This window comes from Notolepis coatsorum (genome assembly GCF_963971535.1).
Source record: "Notolepis coatsorum genome assembly, chromosome: 1".
NCBI lineage: Eukaryota > Metazoa > Chordata > Actinopteri > Aulopiformes > Paralepididae > Notolepis > Notolepis coatsorum.
In genome coordinates, this window is record NC_140165.1 from 144,219,347 (window position 1) to 144,242,281 (window position 22,935).

Here is a 22,935-nt window from a genome sequence, read left to right on the forward strand (position 1 = left end):
CGCTACCTATTGACCGCACACCACAGTTCCCACGAAGCAGGGATAATCCACCCTGCTACACCATAAATGTCATGTATGTTGTGTATGTCATAAATGTCTATATGAATTGAAAATGGGGGACCCTGATGGAAACAAGACTAACGTCTTTCTCAGGTCTGCATCCCCTTAACAATTGTGTGTATTGAGCCGTACTGTATTGTACCCATTCTGCAATCTGTTAAATAAAGTTTTCATTTATTCATTAATTCATTCATTCATTCATTCATTCATTCATTCATTCATTCACTCCAATGTACAGTAAATGACCAAGTATGGTTTCGTCAATATTCCAATGTACAGTTTTGCTTCTACAGTTGTACAGTGTCCCCCACCCAACCCTCCTACCCATCCCCTCCCCCACCCCACCCCACCCACCCACCCACCCACCTCCAATGTACAGTCCCCCCCCCCACCCCCCCCCCCACCCCACCTACCCAACCTCCTCCAATGTACAGTTTCTACGTCAAATGTATATACTCTCTCTTCTGGACTCTTTTTGTATCACAAACAGTACTGTATTTGCAAATCTGGTATGTCATAAATGTATAGATGTAGCAGTACTGTCTATCTGTATGTCATGTATGTCATATATGTTATGATGAATTGAAAATGGGGGACCCTGATGTAAACAAGACGAAAGTCTTTCTCTGGTCTGCATCCCCTTAACAATTGTATGTATTGAGCTGTACTGTATTATACCCATTCTGCAATCTGTTCATAAAGTTTTCAATCAATCAATCAATCAATCAATCAATCAATCAATCAATCAATCAATCAATCAATCAAACCAGTGTAGAAACTTGCCGTCCCACGATTGGCGCTCATGTCACATGACCTGGCCAATCAGAGCGCAACACGGGAACCCGGAAACGCCGATGCGTTGTAAAAAGGCTTAGCTTGTTGGGCGGGGCTTGATGGGCTTACAGCTTGTTGGGCGGGGCTTGAGGGACCAGCGGATAGTTCGTAGCACCTTTGTCCGCTTGGTGGCACTGGTTTGTTGATCGCCTGCCAAGCGGAATAGACGACAGTGTCGACACAGAACAAAAACGGCTGCCTCATCAATAGGGCTGCTTCTTCATCAATATGTCGGTAAGTGACCAACGAACGTTACAGAAAAAAAGATTCCAAACACACTATAGTGTAGGGTCGTCAAAATAACGTTAATCCTTTTTGTGATTATATTTAGATGTCTTGTTTCATCAAGATGGCGCCTACGCTAGCTTTTCTGTGTGTATGTGGGTGGTGGGTAGGTAAACGTTAGCTGACTTGAGCTAATGCTAGCTATGTTACCTTAGCTTGCTAGCTACATTAACGTTAGCTCTTTGGACGGGAGCCGAGGCACATAATAAGTAGCAATTCTGATTAGCCTAATCGGTTTAATAAAATAGTGTGTTTATGTAGCTACCTACTTATACTCAGAGAGAAATCATAATTCCACTCGAATAATCATTAGTTAACTGTTAGCTAACCTAGGTAACGTACATTGACTTTTGTCCAGTGGGTGGCGCATGGCGCTGTAGAAATGAGGGCCTTTGCTAAATTACTTGTGGGATAATAGTTCAGGATTATTAAAAGACTATTTTTAAACCAAATTTGCATTCGAGAGATTCAGGACATTCAAATGTAATAACGCATTGGTGAATTGCATGTCAGCCAGAGCTTAGTTGCAACTTCGCCAACAATGGCTGCACTGAAACATAGAGCTCTGGAGTTGTAGCATAGAATTCCCCAAAAACATTCCAAGATACTTACAACTGAATAGTGAAAATGAATATCGTATCAATAGACTCTTTTCACAGTGTCCATTTTGACATATCATCGCAGGATAAACACATGTGTAATAACTTTAATTATGGCCCTGGTATTGTACCATTTCACTGGAAGGGCTGTGACACACTTAAATGGGACAGGGCCAGAAATGCAATGAATGGGGCTCTGATTTGTTACACCCACATTCGTTTAATGTTCTAGTATTTCTAACGGACCTCATTTGGGTGTAAAGAGACATTTTGGTCTATGGAGCAGCCCCAGATTTTAAATCCAGGTGACGTCACAAATGTGAGGGTTCTCCCTTTTATTTTCAATGAATGAAAACTTATTTAACATATTGCAGAATGGGTACAATACAGTACGGCTCAATACACACAATTGTTAAGGGGATGCAGACCAGAGAAAGACGTTTGTCTTGTTTACATCAGGGACCCCCATTTTCAATTCATATTGACATAGGGACATACAGGTATTTAGTACTGATACATTTGTGACATATACGGTATTCAAATATACAGTACTGTTACCCATAGATCCTGACAGAGTATATTATACATACGGTGGTGAGGAGACTGTACATTTGGAGGGGGTGGGTGGGAGAGAAATATACATATGGTGGGGAGAGAATATATACATGCGGTGGAGGGTTTGGACATTTATGGTGGCCAGTTTCGAATTGCAGCCTCCCGTAGGTGCTCTTTAAGAGCGGTTTTGAATGTGGGTAGGGATTCACATTCCTTTACAGCTTTAGGAAAGAGTGGTGTATGTTGACAAATATTGACTGAACTGTACTAGGGCACAGGAATAACATGTGAATTGTGAATTCTCAAACTGGTGACATTCCCCTTTACACTAGCTATGACCACAACATCCTGTATGGGGCTTCATCAACTAACGTGGCATCACAGTCTCTAGTCAGAACTACTAAAGTGGTAGTTTACTTGCAATGAATCCTAATCTCTGGCTGACAGTTACAATTATTTGTTTTGCTCAATGCTACTCCTAGTGTAGTAAACACGCTCTTTCGTTGTTCATGTACACTGACCTGCCAGGGCGGCATCAAGCAGAACAGCAGTCGGATGAGGAGAGGCTGGATTAAAAGTTTAAAAAAATTACTATGAAAACCATTTATTTGTGAGCTACACAGACTATCCTTTGTGGAAATGCCTTCATTTTCTACCTCTGTTGCACTATCAGTGAGTTTTGAATATTGTTTGTTGTTTTAACAAGAGTTCTGGTCAGAGCTGGGCTTCTACAAAGCGGATGGATCGGCTTAATGTCAGTTAGGCATGTTATGCCAAAAAACATATCCCAGAGAGCTGTGCATTTTATTTGAGCCATTGTAATTTTAGGCATCCATGTCAACTCTGAAGCTTTATTTGTCTCTCAGGCTAATCTCAAACACAGTACTGCTTTGTATAATGCTGTGTGGTCTTTGTGGTTCTCCCAGGGCCATCTGTACTGGAGCTCTCACCTCTTGAGGTGTTATTGTCTCTCACGTCCCATTTTGTTTCAGGCAAGTGACGGCGATTCTGTTGACCTCCCCAGAACCAACTCCCCTCATCACAGAAAAAAACATAGCATGGAGTCGTCCAAATCACCCAGAAGCTCTAAACATCATCACTCACGGTCAAGGTCACGTTCCCGGGACAGAAAATGTTGGTATTGAGTAAATGTTACGAGACAAATTAAAATATAAATGGTGTAAAGGAACACTCGCAACATTTTGGGAAATTCACTTATTTGCCATCTTCCCCAGAGATAATGGTTAGTAAAGGTTGTTAGTCAAGAAAACTGCTCCAACCATGTATCTGCTTAGAAAACTACAATGTCTTGTTTTTACATTTGTTATTCCCACACACGTGGTAAATACACACAATGTGTAAATATGTCTATGAATTAGGCATGACTCTGGGGAAGATGGCAAATAAGTGAATTTCCCAAAATATTCGGAGTGTTCCTTTAGAGTATTGGGACAGTGAGTGAAGTGGAATTGGGTTGTTTTTGCTACTCGTGAAATGTACGTTAAATATGTTTAGAATAGAATTAATCCCTGAAATTAACTTTACTCATTCTAACATGTAGCCTAAACAAAGTTTGTAATAGATTTAACTCGCATCCCCTTTTCTTTGGTGAAACACAGGAATTCAAATCATCAAGAAGGGACTCCACTGTCGTTTAACACTTCCAGATATATTTTAGAACATTTCCATCCAAGTTGGATCTTCGTCGGGTTAACCTAACGAGAAGTTGGTCCCAGTGGAGAAGATTCTCGAGAGTTGCAATGTTTTCTCAGAATTAAGAATAAAGATTGGATTCATTTGTAATCCTGTAATTAAAAATAAGTTATTTACAAATCATCTCGCGTTGTGAGAGCTCCTCGGGTCGAAAACTCTTAAAATACTTTTGTGGAGCTCAGGGTTTTTCTCAAGCAGCAGGCTTTCCAGGAGAAATGTCTTTCAGTTGTTGAACGACAGAGTTAAAAGTTTTGCAGACTGTATCGTATGCAGTAATACATTCAGTAATACACATGCTCAATGATTATCGAAAGAGCCAATTTCATATGACTTTCCCAGAACATTTACCACAGACTGTATATCATATGATTTGCCTGTATATACTGTGCGTCCTGCTTGTTAGAATCAGTGAGCCCCACAGTATGGTTACTTGCTTGAAATAAATTACGTCATGGTTCAAATATTCTGTCTTCTTGCATGTACAGGTGACCGGAAGCACAAGCGAAGTCGCAGCAGGAGCAAAGAGGTAACTAATTACTTAATTTATGTGCTTTAAAACAGTTGTAATTTTGAATGCTTGTAGTTATATTATTATTAAGATTAGATTGCGGTAAGTATGTTTTAACTTGGTAATGTTAATCTATATCAAGGTTAAAGAACCATAGGTTTCAAGATGAATTTCGGTTTACTAAATTGTAAGAAACCCTCGTTTGTTTTTCTTGTCCTATGTTGACATGTCTCATAGGAAGCTTTCCTCCTTGGATATGTGTCACTAATTGTAGCCATATTAGATGGTGAAGAATAAAGTTTTTTTTAAATTATTTTGTTAAAATTCTGTGTGTAGATCACATGATAACATTTCTATAATAAATCATACTCAGCGTGCTAATGCACGAAGATACTCTGAACAGAAGACCCTGCTGACATAGCAAAATTATATGCCTACTACTGGGACAGGTAACTATCAGCCATTCAAACTCATATTTGACTCATATAATTAAGTCAATGATTGGGAATTAAATATTGCATATTTTACAGGTAGTGATTGACATAGTTAATTGATCTTTTGATTAAGACAAACTGACATTCAGCTCAACTTTAATGTTGTGTGTGTCAATACATTTTTTCTTTTCTTCTTTAATAGCCTATGTCAGGGGTTCCCATCCTTTTTCGGCTGGTTGGGATCAAATAGAGATCAGAAAATGAATATGCCACCAACATAATATAAAGTACATGAAAATGATGTATTCTCATTGTAACAAGTGTATAAACATTTTTGATTCCTCAGGGGGACAGAAATCAAGCTGGTTAGTGACTACTGCATATAGGCTAGTGAGACTGCACAGCATTCACTCTTGTCTTCAGTACAGTCTGTCTATGCTCCATTTCAAAGTGATGATGAGATATCGGGGAACCCCTAGGTTGGGAAAGCCTGGCCTTTGAGTTATTGCTCAATTAGGCACATTTAATGTACGATTTATTTATTTCACATTTACATCAATCCCTTTCTTGTCTAATTTGAACCTTTTCTCCCTTCCTGCGAGATTTGATGCAATAAAATGCATCTCTGTATTTCTCAATAGTTAATCTATTAATTTCCCACTTTTTGATCTTGTTGGAAAAATGGAATACAGAGATGTATAAACTAATTGAATAAACTACTCGGCACTATTTCGTTCTTGGAATTGATGTCTGTAAATTTACATACGCCATTTGGTGGAGTTTACCACAGCTCAGTGGTCCTGTAGCTCATTCTTTAAAGCATGGCACTATCATTGCCAGGGTTAGGGGTTCAATTCCCACTGGGTCCCAACCATGCTAAAATGTACACACTCATTGTACTGTAAGGTTCTTTGGATACAACCATCCCATCAAATAACACGTTCTTTTCTAAAAGAAAAAAATAAATTGGTCATAATGACGCTGTTTTGGGGCCTCCTTTTAACTTTGTGCATATTTGCACATCCCTCATTGGAAAATGTGCACATGCTTTTAAAGACTATTAAATCGGTGTGTGTTGGAAGACATAATTGATGAGAAAAAAAAATATATATATATATTCTGTTGGATTCTTTTATCAACATAACAAACCAATATTAATATTATGTTGGTATCCCATCGCTATTTCTAGCCTTAAACTAAAATGAATGGAATGTTATCGGTATATAACAGCATGCTTCTTTTTTGCGTGCATGTTTTTGAAGAGCAGTCTCCCTTGCCATTTTCAGATGATTTAGTTGTCAAATCGGTTGGTCCAAATAAAACGCAAATTTTATGTACTTTAAGACAAACATCATTGTTAATCTCTAAAAGAGCTCAAAGGACATGCATTAAATTATATTTGAGCGTCCCATATAAAGGTTTAAGCATTCTACGAAGTGACATTAAGATTTCTGCCACAGATTTCAATATGATGCCTCAATTGATTACCATATCAATGTTGCTGTTGGTGCACTTGAGTGATGGGGAACTCGGAACAAAGAGACGCTCTTATGACCAGGTTGTTGAAAATGTATGTCGGTATGTGCATATAATGGAACTAGGTCTTAAATGACAAGGTATCTTTTGTTGTAAGCCATGGTACTAACTCTTTTTGTTGCACTATTTTCCTGAAAGAGACAACTTCTTTTTAAAACAGGCACGAAAGAGGGACTCTGAGAAGACGTCAAAATCCCACAAGAAGCTGGAAGAGCAGAGTGAGAGGGGGAAGGAGAGACTCTCTGCAGAGAACGGGGAGGAGAGATACCGCCGCAAAGACAAGAAGCCTTCCAAAGGACGCAGCCACTCCAGGTCACACTCGCGAGAGAAGTGAGTATCGTCAAACTTTTTTTTAGTATATAAACTGCAATGGTGGACTCGGTCGTTCAAGGTCGGCAGCATATGACAACACTTTCTGCACAAGTGGGCCGTTAATCCCCTCTTCCCCAAAAGATCCTCCTCGGTCGCTGACTCTCTAATTTTGACTTCTTGCTATTACCTGGAGACTGGCCCTGTCTTTAGCATATTGTGTGTTCGTAGGTGTATACGGTGTGTTTTAGCTGACATCAGCTTACCTTACTAAACTCCATTCAAACTGCCATTGATGTTGAAAAGCGGTGGAAAATACTCTATGTGACTTGAAAGTTGTTTTAAAGTTGCTTGGCAAATGTAACTCAGCCTCTGAAAACTTGTTTAATGCGTTTGCATTCAGTTGGGTGTGCTTGTTAACTCCCGGATGCTCCCCCCGAGTCATACAGTAACATTAGAAAATAAAAAAAGTGATTTTCACAATGGTAAATGACCTATGCCTAGTGACTCAAGTCTCATGATCAACATCAATGGCAGTTTGAAAGGTAGGCTGAGATCTACCAAAACATACACTTTATATATTGTACTTTTCGGACTATAAGCCGCGGCTTTTTTCCCCATTTTTCGACCCTCCGGCTTATATAACGGTGCGGCTTATATGTGGACCAAACCCGAAAATATTGCTTTTTTTACTGCATTGAAATGTTATTTATCTGTTCCCTTATTTGCTAAACTTAATACAACTTGTAAATGAGTTAATTCTTGTTATTTGTCCGACAGTATTGTGACAATCCCCTCTGTGCACGAACCCTTACATATGGTAATTAAACATTAAAACACCTGCGGCTTATAGTCCAGTGCGGCTTATATATGTACACATCATTCAATTTAGCTGCTGCGGCTTATAGTCGGGTGCGGCTTATAGTGCGAAAAGTACGGTACCTAATTTTCGGACTGTAAGGCGCACCTGAGTATAAGCCGCAGCAGCTAAATTGAATGATGTGTACATATATAAGCCGCACTGGACTATAAGCTGCAGGTGTTTTAATGTTTAATTACCATATGTAAGGGTTCGTGCACAGAGGGAATTGTCGGGAAAGAGATGGCTGTTTGAGGAAGCTCCCATTTATTAACATATGGTGCGGACCGGCCATAGCTCGGTATACGCTGCGGCCGGCTAGCGTGATAGCTGAATCTGGTGTGCTAGAGTCCATCCATGATTCTGTGAAAATCATACAGCAGCAGTCTGCTAAGTTTCTCTGAGTAGTGAGTCGCAAGCGGATTTCATCCATCTTGTTCCGAATGGAGCGGGCGTTTGTTAGGAAGAGTGTCGGCAACGGTGGCTTGAATGGATTAGCCGTTAGCCTAGCATTGATGCCAGCCCGCTTGCCTCGCTTCTGCTTCCGTTTGCAGTGTCTTCTTCTCCGCTTGTCTGTCGCGGCAGGAGCCTCGCTTGGAGGTCCCCTAGTGGCCGTTAGCTGTAAAAATTCGTTATATAAGCCGCATGGTCGAAAAATGGGGAAAAAGGCGCAGCTCATAGTCCGAAAATTACGGTACTTATGCATACAACATTTGATAATGACAGGGACAATCTCTGGTAATGGCAAAGTCAAAATTAGACTGGTATGGTCCGCTTTAAATAGAAGATAGTTGCAATAGTGGGCCAGGTCCCTCAACTTCTCCCACTAACCTTAATACATTGAGAGCAGAATCAATGTTTCAGGAAGTAAGTATTATCTTTGTTTATATTGACAATCTCTGGTATACTGTGGATATATGATACATTACACTTAATATACCTGTAGGCCAACTGTTATCCTGATCAAACTGGATAGAACTAGTTAGGTGTTTTGATGAATGACATGTTTTCCTGATTACTGGATAGAACTAACTGGGTGTTTTGACGAATAACATGTTATCCTGATTTAAACTTGATAGAACTAGCTGGGTGTTTTGATCAACGACATGTTATCCTGATTTAAACCGGATAGAACTAGCTGGGTGTTTTGACGAATGACATGTTATCCTGATTTAAACTGGATAGAACTAGCTGACTAGGTGGGTGTTTTGACGAATGACATGTTATCCTGATTTAAACTGGATAGAACTTGCTGGGTGTTTTGATGAATGACATGTTAACCTGATTTATACTGGATAGAACTAGCTGGGTCGCCTGGGTGTTTTGATGAATGACGATGTTATCCTGATTTAAACTGGATAGAACTAGCTGAGTAGCTGGGTGTTTTGACGAATGACATGTTATCCTGATTTAAACTGGATAGAACTCGCTGGGTGTTTTGATGAATGACATGTTATCCTGATTTAAACTGGATAGAACTAGCTGGGTGTTTTGATGCATGACATATTAACCTGTTTTATACTGGATAGAACTAGCTGGGTCGCCTGGGTGTTTTGATGAATGACATACTGAAGTAAGCGAATTGGCTTGCTTTCAGGCGGCATCACAGCAGAAGTAGGGACAAACGCAGATCACGTTCACGCAGCCGGGACCGGAAGAAGAAGGCAAAGTCTCGCTCGGGTTCAAGGACCAAACATCGCCACCGCAGTAGAAGCCACAGTAAGAGCAGGTGGGCTCGCTCAACATTCTACCGTTGCATGTGTGAACAAGTAAACATGTGAACACAAAGTAGGGCTGAGCCCAAACGTTCGAAGGTTCGGACCTTCGTTCGTTACTTTGGCACTCGAATCTTAATTAATGGGTTCGAACCTCTTTTTTTTTCCTTTGACATTTTTCGTTATTTATTTTACATGGAAAATATATATCAGAATGTGATATATATCAGAATATCACAGTACTATGTTGTGTTTACAATAATTTGCAAATCACGCACAAACACAAGACACAACACAGTCTAATCGAGATGAGGAGGGGTCACAGTCCATCATACATTATCAGGAAATTAATCAATCATGCAAAAGAGAGAGAGACTCACTCACACTCGCCCGTTTTATTTCATAATACAACGTTTCCGAATGGACGTTTGGATCATTAAACCAAGTGTATGCAGTAGGGGTGGAACGGTACACTCAAACCGTACACAGTTCGGCACAACCTCCACGGTTCGGGGCATGGGTGTATTGTTCGGTTATAACGGTTAGCCTCGAGCTAGGCTAACGTAACGTTAGCCACAAGCTAACTAACTTTAGCCGCGAGCTAACCGTGGAAACAAACGCTCACAGCGAAGTGACTCCACGACACCAGTTCCATTTGGGGAAGGGGGGTATATTGACTAGGGGTGCACCGATATATCGGTCGGGTATCGGCCGATAAGTGCCTTGTTGATTGCTATCGGCCTATCGGCAGATAAGCTCAAATGTGCCGATAGCAGTCGCCGATAAATAACCAATTTGTGGAGCGTCAAAAGGCAAAAAAAAAAAGCACTCGCGACCTACCTGCACAACGCCCGCCGTCCCCCACACACACACAAGCTACTGCATCAAAGTTACTACTTGATTAACAAGGCATTCGTTTTGTGGCATTAACGTTATATAGTTAGTGTTACACGGACAATAACATCAGCATATTATTATTACCCATAGCAGCAAGGCATTACTCCGAGTCCGTTCATAGCTCAGTTCCATTCCGTTGCTCATTCCGTACCCAACTACCCACTACTAGTTAGTTAGCACCATCCAGGCATCAATGTGAGCTCCCGGTACGGTAGCTAGTTAGTTAGCACCATCCAGGCATCAACGTGAGCTCCCGGTACGGTAGCTAGTTAGTTAATAACGTTATATAGTTAGTGTTACACGTTCAATATAACATCAGCATATTATTTACCCGAACACAGCAAGTAAGCAAGGCATTATTCCGTTCATAGCTCCGTTCCATTCCGTTGCTCATTCCGTACCAAACTACCCATTCTGCAATCTGTTAATAAAGTTTTAAACCAGACAAATGTATAGAAAGGCTTTGTTTTATTATAACACTTGTTGCAGTAAAATCATTATGTCTCATTTGGTCATGCTGTGGAGCGCTGGTCGGCGGGCCGGGCAGCTAAGGTATTAGCTACGTTAAGTTTGTTGTGCTCTCGAGTGAGTCGCAAGCAGATCAATGGCGGCATGCCCGAAAGTAGAAAATGAATAAACGCTTGCCGATTGGTGGTAAGAACAGCAGGAGGTGGGTGCTAGCGGTGTGGCGTAATTGGTCGAATCGACTGTCAATCAAAATGGTTCCATTGCATTGGTTGAAAGCTCTGGTTGAGAGAATAGTATCCCGCTGCAGGCCGCCAGAATGGTTCCATTGCATTGGTTGAAAGCTCTGGTTGAGAAAATAGTATCCCTCTGCAGGCCGCCAGACGATACTGGGAGAGAGATAGTGATACCATAAACATATTTCTTGATGTTTCCTTTTTTTAAGTAAGTAAAGAGGCCTACAAATACAAACATACACATACAAAATATACAGTAGTTTCATTAAAAATAAAAAAAAATTACAAATACTTGTATACAAATATCGGTATCGGCCGATAGTGTTAGTTGAACAATCGGTATCGGTGGCCAATTTTCATATCGGTGCATCCCTAATATTGACGAAGCTTGACAACAGAGGTTGTGTCTGTCTGTAAAATAACGAGCCAGGAGACTAGAGCTGTGTGTGTCAACTGCGTCTGTTTACATCCTGGTCCCTGCTGCTGGGACGTACCAACTCAACACACCACTGTGGGGGGGGTTTATATAACATTCCCCATTCCCTTCTCCTTTTTTTGTTGATAACAACAGTTACAACATTCCTTATTGCAAATTATTATTAATACAAGAAACCCCATAAACGTCCTTATTTAAAACCCTAATAATCTTTTCTGTGACTTTTCCTTTTTGATAAAGTCTAGTGCTGGTTGAGCATATGCATACTTTGTTGATGGCCTTTGTCTATAATGTGGCCACAAAAATAGAAAGGTTTAATTATTTAGTTTGTTTGCACTAAGTTAATACTTTGACAAATGTAGCCTATATTTTTCAGTCAGTTCGGTCTTTGTGTGCCAAACATTATTTAACACTTTGATTACCACTGGTTAAGATGGTCAAACGTGGTTGAATGCCGCCACCCACTTCAATAATAGCGTTGTGAACGCATAATCTCTGTCTTAAATTATGGCTATGTGTCTAATCTTCCCGTCGTTTATCAATTACTTGTTTGCAGTCAACATTGTCGAGACGGATTGTTTTTTAATCGGTTCATTTCCGTTTTATAGCATTTTGAAAAGCTCTCGTTTTTCAGGAAAATATATAGATTCCGTGATAATCGCCCTTTACTGGAATATTCTGGCATACACAAACTGTCATTTTTCTGCCTATTTATGAATAGTTTTCAAATAAACGCATATTTCAACATCCCATAATAGCAATCTTTTTGCTCATCGCCCGAGGAGACTGGGGTAAGTTTCAGCGTTTATTATTACCGTGTTCGATACAAACTGCTCTGATGATCATATCACCCACACTACATGAATCATCTAACGTTGGCCACGGAATTATAAACGACCCCCCCCCCCCCCCATCCGGTCAACATCAGATGAGTAAGTAGTAACTTCTAGAAGCACGTACATTTGAAATTTTTTATCTGGCGCCGATCTCTATCTAACTGTATTTGATCATCAATATAATGCATTTAGGGCTATAAATCACGTTCTGCAGAATGCTGCAGAAAACGATAAAAACATATTTATACTTTAGACCGTATTTTAGTATGAATATGTGAATGAAAAAGTAGAACGTTGCTACATCCTAAACGATAGATAATTGACGTTGAATGGGCCATAGTAATGTCAATTTAGCAATACAATTTAAAAAGTTATAGCCCTGCAAAGAAGGGGAACTTCTCCATAGACAAATAGAGCTGGCAGAGGATGGTATACGGATGTACATAAGCGTGGCAGAGAAAGGGTTACAAAAAAAACTTAAAAAAACAACGTATACCGATGACCGTGACCACAAAACCATGATACGAACCGAACCGTTGATTTTGTGAACCGTTCCACCCCTAGTATGCAGTGATGCTGAACTTTCCCAGCGGAACACAAGTTACTTAATGTTACACGTATGCAATGCATGTTTAGCTTGCTAACGTTAAGATAGCAGGAGCCGTCGGCCAACAAAGATGTTGTTTCAACAAATGGATTCACAAAATGGATTACCATCCAAACGTTATTGAAGCCTCCTGTGACCAGTAAGTACTAAGTAGGTACTACTACTTTTAATAACCATTTTGACAGCAGCAAATTATGCGCATATGACATGTTCTACGCTATAAATGCGTAAATGGGCGCTATGTGCCTAAAGTCGAGGCTTGACGTACTGAACCAGAAAAAATATTTAGGAGCACATTTTTTTGCATGATAAAAAACGATGGTTCGAACGTCCGTTCGAAAAACCCTGCCGAAGTTCGAATCCCAGTCTCTTCGTGAGTAATAATAATGTGTCTTTTTTTCGCCCAGGGAGAGAAAGAAGAGGAGCGAGAAAGTGCGCAGAAAGAGTCGCAGCAGGTCTGTGAGTCCGCCAGCTTTCCGTGGCCGAAACACAGCCATGGATGCACAAGAGGCCTTGGCAAGAAGGTACAGTTGTGATAAAAAAAAAAAAGAGGGTGTAGTTTGAGATGGGTCACTTATGACGTTGAATCCTTGAAGTCAAAGTACACTGGTCTGATTTTGTTACTTAACCCTTTGATCGCCGAAGACGCCGAAACTCGTCATTCCCCGCCATGCTCATTCTGCCGAAGACGCCGTAACACGTCTTTGATATCAATATTTCAAAAATCTGTGATCGAAATCATATTTCTAATAAGCTATATGGTTAGCACTTTTCTCCAAGCCCCTCTTCATGTCCAACATTTTTGAATTCTTGTCCTTCACAAATGTGCACATTTAAAGCAACTGCTATTCTAACATAACTCAGATTCTAACATAACTCAAAGAAAAAAGACAACATTTGGCGCTCCCATGGCGTTAGAGGATCTTAGACGTATCCCTCTGTTCCCCGTTGGAAGGGTGAGGAGTAATGGCTCTCCTAGTGAGAGGGCTCCCCCTAGTGGCGAAATGCGCACTATTTTTCATTTTTTCATTTCAACCTTTATTTAAAATCGTAAGCATCTGAGGTTTCCCTCATTTACAGAAACGACGATTGTACAGTACATAATAAAAACAATATTCACAGAAATTTAAACACCAGAGTAAAACAAATTAAAAACGTTTAAAAATAATTTTAAAATATCAACTAAAACAGTTACAGGTAGTCACACAATGGTCTGAAATCATACATTTAAACATTCCAAGGGAAGGGAGAACCTCCAATTTTAGCGTGAGTTGAAGGACATTCCATGAGTTAGAGGCATCGAAGGAAAAGGCTGACTTCCCTAGCTCAGAACAAATCTGAGGAACCCTAAGAACCATCCAGTCATTCGATCGAGTTGAATAGGTTCCAATATTCCAATCTAACAGTGAGGAGATATAAACAGGGTGTATATAAGTCCAACATTCGTTCTGTGGGCAGCCTCAGAGCTCCCGGGCAATGTTCTGAATTTGTCTCTTATACACATGTTCATTTGTATTGTGTGTCACGTGTAATCCTGTAGTTCCTTCATACCAGTCCATTGTGTATTATTCCCCAATATGTTTCCTAATCAGCGTGTCCCTTTTATTTATAAAGAAAAAAAAATCAAATCGTTTGTCTATAACGTGTGTATTGTAAATCATAGTGTTAATTATTCTAAATTCTGGTGTTATAGTTTTATACTACTTGGGGTAACTGTTCAATTATCTTTCCTCTGTTGTATCTATTCTCATCCCCAGGTCCCCCGTGTGTATGTTTGTATTGGGTGCTCTTCCACGTTGATTTTGTCTTGTATCTTTCCTTGGATCACCGTGTCCCTTCATGCCCCTTTCTCGTGTCCCTTTGTCGTTCTTCATATTTTTTTTATTTTTTTTTATCTTTTTCCCCCCTCCTTTTTTCCGATTTTTCTCCCATCCCACTGTTTAGTCGTTATGCCAATTCCCAACCCCCTTCCTGGTTGTTGCGCACTCCCCCCTACTGTTGGTCCGGGAGGCCAGAGACTGTCGCATGCTTTCCTCATACGCATGCGCAGCCAGCCTGGCAGCGCAGATTCTCACTGGGAGAGTGTAACGTGTGGAAGGTCACACTACCTCCCTCCAGATCCTACCCTCGCTGTGCAGGCGCCCCGACTGAACTGTAGGGGTCGCTGTCCACAACGCCCAGGACCCACCCATCAGCTTTCCCACCCCTAATACTGCCAATTGTGTTAGTATGAACGACCAGCCAAGCTGATAGCAACGCAGAGAGCTGGATTCAAACCCAGCGTCTCCAGCGTTGATGGCAAGCGCCTTGCCCACCACCTAGCCGCCCCTGTTCTTCATAGTTGATCTGCTTTGAATCGGTTCAGGTCCCCCCATTCAATGTTCCTAATTAGGGCTGCACGATTTTGGGAAATAATCTAATTGCGATTATTCTGACAGATATTGCGATTGCGATTTGCGATGCGATTATAACATATTTTTAGGGATGTCCGATTATTATCGGCCGATATCGGCAGTAAAATGTGATATCGGAAAATATCGGTATCGGTATAAAAACAAAAAAAAAACTAACAATATTTGTTATATATATATCTAGTGAAATTATTAGTTACCTGAAATTATTCAGTTTTTTGGACGGGGAAACCCTGCATATATCGGTTGATATCGGTTGATATCGGTATCGGAAATTAAGAGTTGGACAATATCGGAATATCGGTATCGGTAAAAAAGCCAATATCGAGCATCCCTATTTAGATTTTTTTTACAAGAAGAATGTTGCTGCTTTCTGTAGTCGGGTCCCAACTGCAAAATTACTGTATTACCCTGTATTATACACTTTTACTATCATGTAGACTATTCTGCTTTGTGTTTACATGTGATGTATTGTATACATGCACATTTATTATGTTCTTGTGTGATGTATCGCACATTTTATTGCTGTGTGATGTATTGCAAATGTTATTGCTGTCATCTTGGCCAGGTCTACCTTGCAAAGGAGATCTTGTATCTCAATGGGACTTCCTGGTTAAAAAAAAAATTGATTGCAGGCTTGGCGATTTGATAATTGCATCATTCCAAATCGCCATTTCGATTAAAAAACGATTAATCGTGCAGCCCTATTCCTAATGTTACCCTTCAGTGCAATGCAGCCTGAAACAGAGGAAGCGCACGTTAGGCTAATGCTTGGTAGAATTGGGTGTTTAGCTAGCATTAGCTGTAATGTTAACATCAGTGTGTTGTAGCTGGAGGGATTCTGGGAAAAGGGGAGAGTTGGATGAGGAGAGACTGAAAACCTGAAGTCAGAATTGCATGTTGGAGCAAAGATGAAGATGCCCCCCCCCCCCCCCCCCCCACTCCCCTACATACAAAAAAGTCACATTAGAAGCAAACAACAGAAGAGCAAGACGGAGCAGAGGAAGAGCCCTTTAATTCTTTTTAACATACTTTCTGAAAGAACACATTTTGCCATCTAATTAGATGTAAATAGTGCATTTTACACCTGGTATAGAGTTGCTATAACATAACTGTAAAGCCTACCATAACTGATTATGATAGCCTAAAGTAAATTATCTGAAACCGTGATAATGTTCATGAGTTGACATTTTCATGTAAATGACCAACCAAACCGAATCCTTTTCAATAAAAATGTTCATGTGGCAAGGTGATACTCCAAGCCTTTTCCTCAAGGTTGGCAGGTCTGCTTTGGAAGCTTATGTGACAAAGACATTATCTTTTCTTCTCCCAAAGATTGGAAAGGGCAAAGAAACTACAGGAACAGAAGGAAAAGGACATTGAGAAACAGCAGCAGACGCCGCAGCAGGAGGAGGCTGCAGGTGAGAAACGATTCATTTTCGAATGTACTAATTGACCACAGGAAAAAGGTACATATTGTATGTTGTGTTATAGCCATAAGTAATATGACATAATTACGGAAATATGAAACAAATCTACTAACCTTTTGTACTGTCTTTTACTATTATGCACTCTGCTACTAAGGAATCTACCATGCCTATATTATGACCTACTATACTAATGCACTCAAGTCTGTAGCACTCAAGTTTGACACTTGAGTTCTCCTGCTGGGGAGCGAACCCGGGAAAGGAATTGCTCCTTTTTTAAAGGAATTATCAAACTTTCCAATGTTCTTAAAATAAAAACCCATTTGTGTTGAATAAGATATTATTCATCTCCTTTTCTCACAGATTTTGCATTATTAAAATAGTCAAGACTTCAGTTGCAGTGGGAACATGACTTTTAATTAAAACCTGATTTAAATCTCTAAAATGCACAAAACGGCATACACTGATTTATTACTGTAGAAAAAAGACTTGGGGCATAAATGAAAATGATTAACATATACTGTGGAATTAATTCTTATGAGATTGCAGTTAAGTTCATAGTATTATTCGGTCGCAGACATCTTGGCCGCAAGCAACAGCAACTAGCAGTTGATTATAATTGCATGACAACTAGCCAATGAGCTGTGGCATTGCATCATATTGTATGTCATAACATGTCATGAGAATACTAGGAATAAAAATAAACCTCAACCCTACCTATTTGCATATAAGACTTGAGTACAGCACATGAGCCACGCCAGTGTTCTCATTGTGGTTTGCAAACTCGAGGATAAGAAGCAGGATGGGATACTCGCTGTGTCTCTTGTCTATTGTGGACTCATCACTGAGGCCCATCCAGTGAAGCAGCAGTGTTCGCATGGCTTCTGGAAACAACTCCGTTGCGAGTTCCTCTGCAGGTGGTCAATTTGTGATTTGCTCAATGTGCTGAATTTTGAAGTCCTCCACCTGCTGACTGACCGGCGCTCGCATGGGAGGCAAGTGCCTTTACCTCGAGACTAAAGAACCATACCCCTAACTTTAAACACAGTTACCTCTAGGGGTGGGACGGTTCACAAAATGGACGGTTCGGTTCGTATCACGGTTTTGGGGTCACGGTTTTGGGTTCGGTTCGATATACGTTAATTTGTTTAAAAAAAATCTCAAAAATCTAAACATGCTTCATTTATTAAAAAAAAATGGTTTACAGTGTTTAGAGCCTTAAATAATGTTTGGCACACAAAGACCGAACTGACTGAAAAATATAGGCTACATTTGTCAAAGTATTAACTGGCAGCATACATCAAACTAACACACACACACTGTACTGTTTAAAAACAACACTGCTCTGTTCATTCTATTTTTAAAATACGTACATTATCTGTCTACATTTATTTAGACTAACATTATTTAAATATTGAGTGCAACTGTGGTGGATTACGTAATTCGGTGAGTTGGAACTATGGATTGGCGGGTCCCCACGGACATTTTAGCGTGTGGGACCTTCAGCTTAGGAGGAGTTCATAACATCAACAAGCAGCACGAAAGCGGCAATAGTCCCGGTTGGAGTTAGTAAAACACAGTTGTATGTTAGCCTTCTTGGATGTTGAATAAACGCCTATCATTGTTGTAACTGAGGGGTTACAAAACCCTGACTGTATTAAAGATTGTGATATATTAAACCACTACTAGTTATGTACTTTAATTACTGGCCATACAGTACATGAATATATATGGTGAACACCCACACAAGAATACGGCATTGACACATAAATTATATTGGAGGGTTATTTATTATTATTAAGCAACGTTAGGTTACAGATTGAGAATTAGGCTCGCGCTTGTATGGCGAAGAACATACGTAAAGTCAGTCAAGAGCATAAGTCAATGAGAATAGTAGGAATACTATGATGGGTCTAAGCTGACGCCACCTGTGGTATAGCAATTACATGGGCCACACCGGTACCAACTGGAGACACTGGGTTCCCTCCGGGGTGTAAGGCCGGGAGGGGTAAAGGAATGTTCGGGTACCCAGTCTGGGTCAACGAGGAATAAAGAGGCTCCAGATACAGGAGCCTGTGCTTGTACTCCCTTGATCAGCAGACAAAAGCAATAGTTGTAATCCAATATGCTCGACAGCATTGACGACAGCTAGCCAGCCCCTTCCACGAGGCGGGCCCGAGTGGTGATCCTCACGAGGTTAAATCCCAAACGACAGTGGAATCAACGGTGCTCTTCTCCGGTGGTCACGGTCCCAAAGCAATATAATCCAACCAGAAATGGTTCTGCATTCGCCGGTGCCGATTCTCCTGTGTACATATCCAACGGTTCTCGCCTAGGACTCCTCGGGTGTGGGCACGGATTTAGGCCGCACAGCCTGGATAAGTGCACTAGCTAAATACACGACGAACCGATGGTAATGCTGGTCACGGAAGAACTGTAGCCGCACGATACACAATAAATGATCGACTATTACTTCACATTAGATTAAGTCGAACTCAACGTTACTGCGTTAAACTCTGACACTTTAACATTCTATTCGCACGCGGTTCTCAATGCTCTATTTAGATGCAAGGTTGCTCACTTCACTGCACGTTGACTCGTGGTGAAGGTATTAAGGTTTTGGTAAGACTACTGCTGTTTACACCTGCGCCGTATTTATACGTAAGGTGAATATCTAGTCCCAACCTCAGTTCTTGTCTCGTATTACTACGCAGACTCTGGGCATGTACTGACATGCCCGGAGTTGCCTTTGAACTTGCCGTTGGGGGCTTGGTCGTTGGCGCCTGGGGCCGCTGTCCAATAGGAGAGCGAATATTACTCTGGTCTGTACGCAGGTAAAGGGATATTCCGTGTATATATACAAATAATATACAAGGTATATCAAACGATACATATATATATTCAGTTTAATCTGGCCCTTCACAACAATTGTCTTTAAACACCCCGCCTCTCAGACTCTCATTTCCTCCTCTGCTAGCTAGTAGCTACGGTAAAATTTCGTTGACTATTAGCTGGGGCTAGTGCTACCATAGTTAAAACGTGCGTTGCGTTGTACAAACTGCTAACGCTATGGCAAGATGTGTGTAGGCCTATGTAATGTTAATGGCTATGTTTTTAAAGTCGTTTATATTGTGCTTGCCATTTTTACACCCTGCAGCCAGTGCTCACCTCTCCCGGCTCCGCCAAATGATATTTTTTTATTTGCACGTCATCTGAACCGTACGATACACAGACGCCCCGAACCGTGGGGGTCGTACTGTACGGTACACGGTTTGGATGCGTACCGTCCCACCCCTAGTTACCTCTAACCTTAACTTTATATCTTAACCATAACTGTTAATCATAGTATTGCTGTTTGTATCTGGTTGGGTGGGTGGTTTAGTCTAGTGGTGAGAGCACTCGCCCACGACCACAATCATTGTTTTGGTGGATTGCTCTAGTTCAGATATCACGAGATCCTCCCCCACTGAACTAAGCCATTCTGATTTGACTGTTTTGCTGATGTGAATAAGGCACTGATCTGCATATCTCAGCCCCTGGTTGTAGTCACTGCCCACAATCAACAATTCGCTCAACAACGGAGCAGTGGGAATAATGCGGAAGCAGTTTCCCTGTCCCCGACTCTCCCTCTCCAACCAGCATTTTAAACACAATCGTGAGTCGCGCCGCTCACACGTGCGCTGACATCCCCGACTCCCCCTCTCCATCTCCAACCTGCATTTTGCACACAATCGCGAGTCGAGCCGCTCACACGCGCACACGCACGCTCACGGAGCGATCTCTCCTCTCTCGCTCATCTCTCTCTCGTATGTATCACGCTGTGTGGGTGACTGTCACTCAAAGCGCTTTGCGAGTATGGGCGGAGCCCAGCCCAAAACAGCTTGAAATCTTGGAAGTGGAAAAATGCTGCTTTTAGAGTACTTGATTAGAAATGCAAAACAATGCATTTATATTAAAAAATAAAAATAAAAACTTACAGGTGTGTTGTGTTCCATAGACTCACAGGAATTGTGTAAAATTGCCCAAATAGTGAAAGGAATAGCAAAACATGGGACCTTTAAATATATGACTTATGGCTATAACATAATAACATCACTTATGTACTCTTTTTCCTGTACTCTTTTTCCTGTGGTCGATTAGTACTTTACGTTTTCAGACTGGACCGTGCTGGCTTTTGATAAGAATACCTTAGTGCTGCCACTGACTCTGTATTTTGTTTCCAGTGACTACCACTCCTCTGCTGTGTGACACAGTCGCTGCTGCTGCTGCCGCCGCGGCTGCCGCTGCCGCCACCAACATCCCTGTACTGAATGTGGCAGCTCTCCTCGCCTCTGGGACCCAGGTCACTCCACAGATTGCCATGGCAGCACAAATGGCAGCGTTTCAAGCCAGAACCTTAGCAGAGACGGGCATCTCCGTCCCCAGCTACTATAACCCCTCTGCTGTCAACCCCATGAAGTTTGCGGAGCAGGAGAAAAAGAGGAAGATGCTATGGCAGGGAAAGAAGGAAGGGGTAAGATGGGGTTGTTTGCCCCTCTCTTAACATTTGCACCTAGCTTTTGATCTGCCTCTTTCTTGCTGTCTGAATTAGCTTTGCATTGTGGACATAAAATGATTGGTATTTTGCACCTGTTCCATTCCTGCATGATGCTAAAAGCTTTTTGATCTTTTTTTGTAAGGACAAGTCCCAGACAGCTGAATTGTGGGAGAAGCTAAACTTTGGAAATAAGGACCAAAACGTAAAATTTCGCAAACTAATGGGTATCAAAGTAAGTATGAGTTATTCAACTTTTGCTACTTTTACCATTCAGAAACTTTCCCAACGTTATAACTTTTTTCTTTCTTCCTGTCACCTTCATTCATCATAGGGAGATGATGAAGGTGAAACCTCAAAACCACTCAATGATGAAGGTTTGAAGACTCTTCAGCAGCAGGAGGAGATGTTTAGGAACCTTGATGTTCAGTACGAGATGGCGAGGTCCCAGACTCACACACAGAGAGGCATGGGCCTCGGCTTCGGCTCTGCATTCTCACGTGGAATGGACACCATCTAGTAGGGCTGGTTATCTGCACTGGTTACCAGATTCGATTTCGCTTCACAAGGTCCTGATTCGATATCGAGTTCGGTTAAGCTTGATGGAGCTGGTTTCAGGGGGCCAGCACCTTGACATTGTTGTCAAAAAGATGTAATTAGGTCAACTGAGTTCCCACAGTAGTTCAGCAGAAACTCTGCACAAGGCAAACTATAGAGACATCTGCAGGACAGGAGGTGCGCTAGAAATATCTTCACACATCTACCGATTTGGGGATTTTAAGAGTCTATTCTATTCAAAAATCAATCCCCGGCCCTACCAATCTAGCGCCAAACCCTGCACTGGTTTGGCCTCTAATCAGATATAGATCTCATCAGCTCACCGCGGAGCCCTCAAGCTTGCATGGATGTTGCTCTGGATCTGTACTTTATTTAGATACAAAGATCTCATATCTCGGTACATTCTAATGTAAATAGTCAGATGCTGAGTTTCACTCAGTATTTATTAATCTGTACATCTTTACAAATTCATGCAATAGTTCAATGACATGTTGGTTGAAATTAGGTATGTTTGAGAAATGTTTTTTTTTTTTTTACTAAGATGTATTGAAACCGAACATGATGTAGTCCCAAGTGAAATATGTTTACATTAATCTACCAGAGGCTTTACCAATTTGAGGTCAATGTAGCATTATTATAATCTTAAATTTTCTCCGGAATGGAAAAACAAGACCGTGGATTGTAATAGATGAATCGTGTTCAGTTTCCAAGGAAAAATGAAAGGAATAATTCTTTTTTAAAGGAATTATCAAAGTGTTCTTAAAATAAAAACCCATTTGTGTTGAATAAGATATTCTTCATCTCCTTTTCTCAGATTTTGCATTATTAAAATAGTCAAGACTTCAGTTGCAGTGGGAACGTGAATATACAAGTACTGACTTTTAATTAAAACCTGATTTTAAATCTCTAAAATGCACAAAATGGCATACACTGATTTCTTACTGTAGAAAAAAAGACTTGGGGCATAAATGAAAATGATTAACATACTGTGGAATAAATTCTTATGAGATTGCAGTCAAGTATTCATAGTATTCGGTCGCAGACATCTTGGCCAAAAGCAACAGCAACTAGCAGTTGATTATATTTGCATGACAACTGGCCAATGAGCTGTGGCATTGCAT

The 22,935-nt window shown here is 40.9% G+C and overlaps 1 protein-coding gene across 5 annotated transcripts; it reads left to right on the forward strand.

Annotated features, from left to right (window-relative positions):
* Nucleotides 1-1,037: 1,037 nt before the first annotated feature.
* On the forward strand, nucleotides 1,038-22,900 carry rsrc2 (arginine/serine-rich coiled-coil 2). Of its 5 annotated transcripts, none has more exons than XM_084326700.1 (10): nucleotides 1,038-1,128; nucleotides 3,358-3,467; nucleotides 4,532-4,572; nucleotides 6,685-6,854; nucleotides 9,290-9,421; nucleotides 13,292-13,408; nucleotides 16,631-16,716; nucleotides 20,946-21,235; nucleotides 21,402-21,491; nucleotides 21,591-22,900. In XM_084326700.1, the coding sequence occupies exons 2-10, from the start codon at nucleotides 3,392-3,394 to the stop codon at nucleotides 21,774-21,776; spliced, it is 1,188 nt and encodes a 395-aa protein (XP_084182826.1). In that variant the 5' UTR covers nucleotides 1,038-1,128; nucleotides 3,358-3,391; the 3' UTR covers nucleotides 21,777-22,900. The 5 variants fall into 5 exon arrangements, with proteins under 5 accessions (XP_084182826.1, XP_084182825.1, XP_084182828.1 ...); XM_084326699.1 differs by having other exon boundaries at nucleotides 1,040-1,128; nucleotides 3,326-3,467; XM_084326702.1 differs by lacking the exon at nucleotides 3,358-3,467 and having other exon boundaries at nucleotides 1,108-1,128; nucleotides 6,663-6,854.
* The last annotated feature ends 35 nt before the right edge of the window (nucleotides 22,901-22,935 follow it).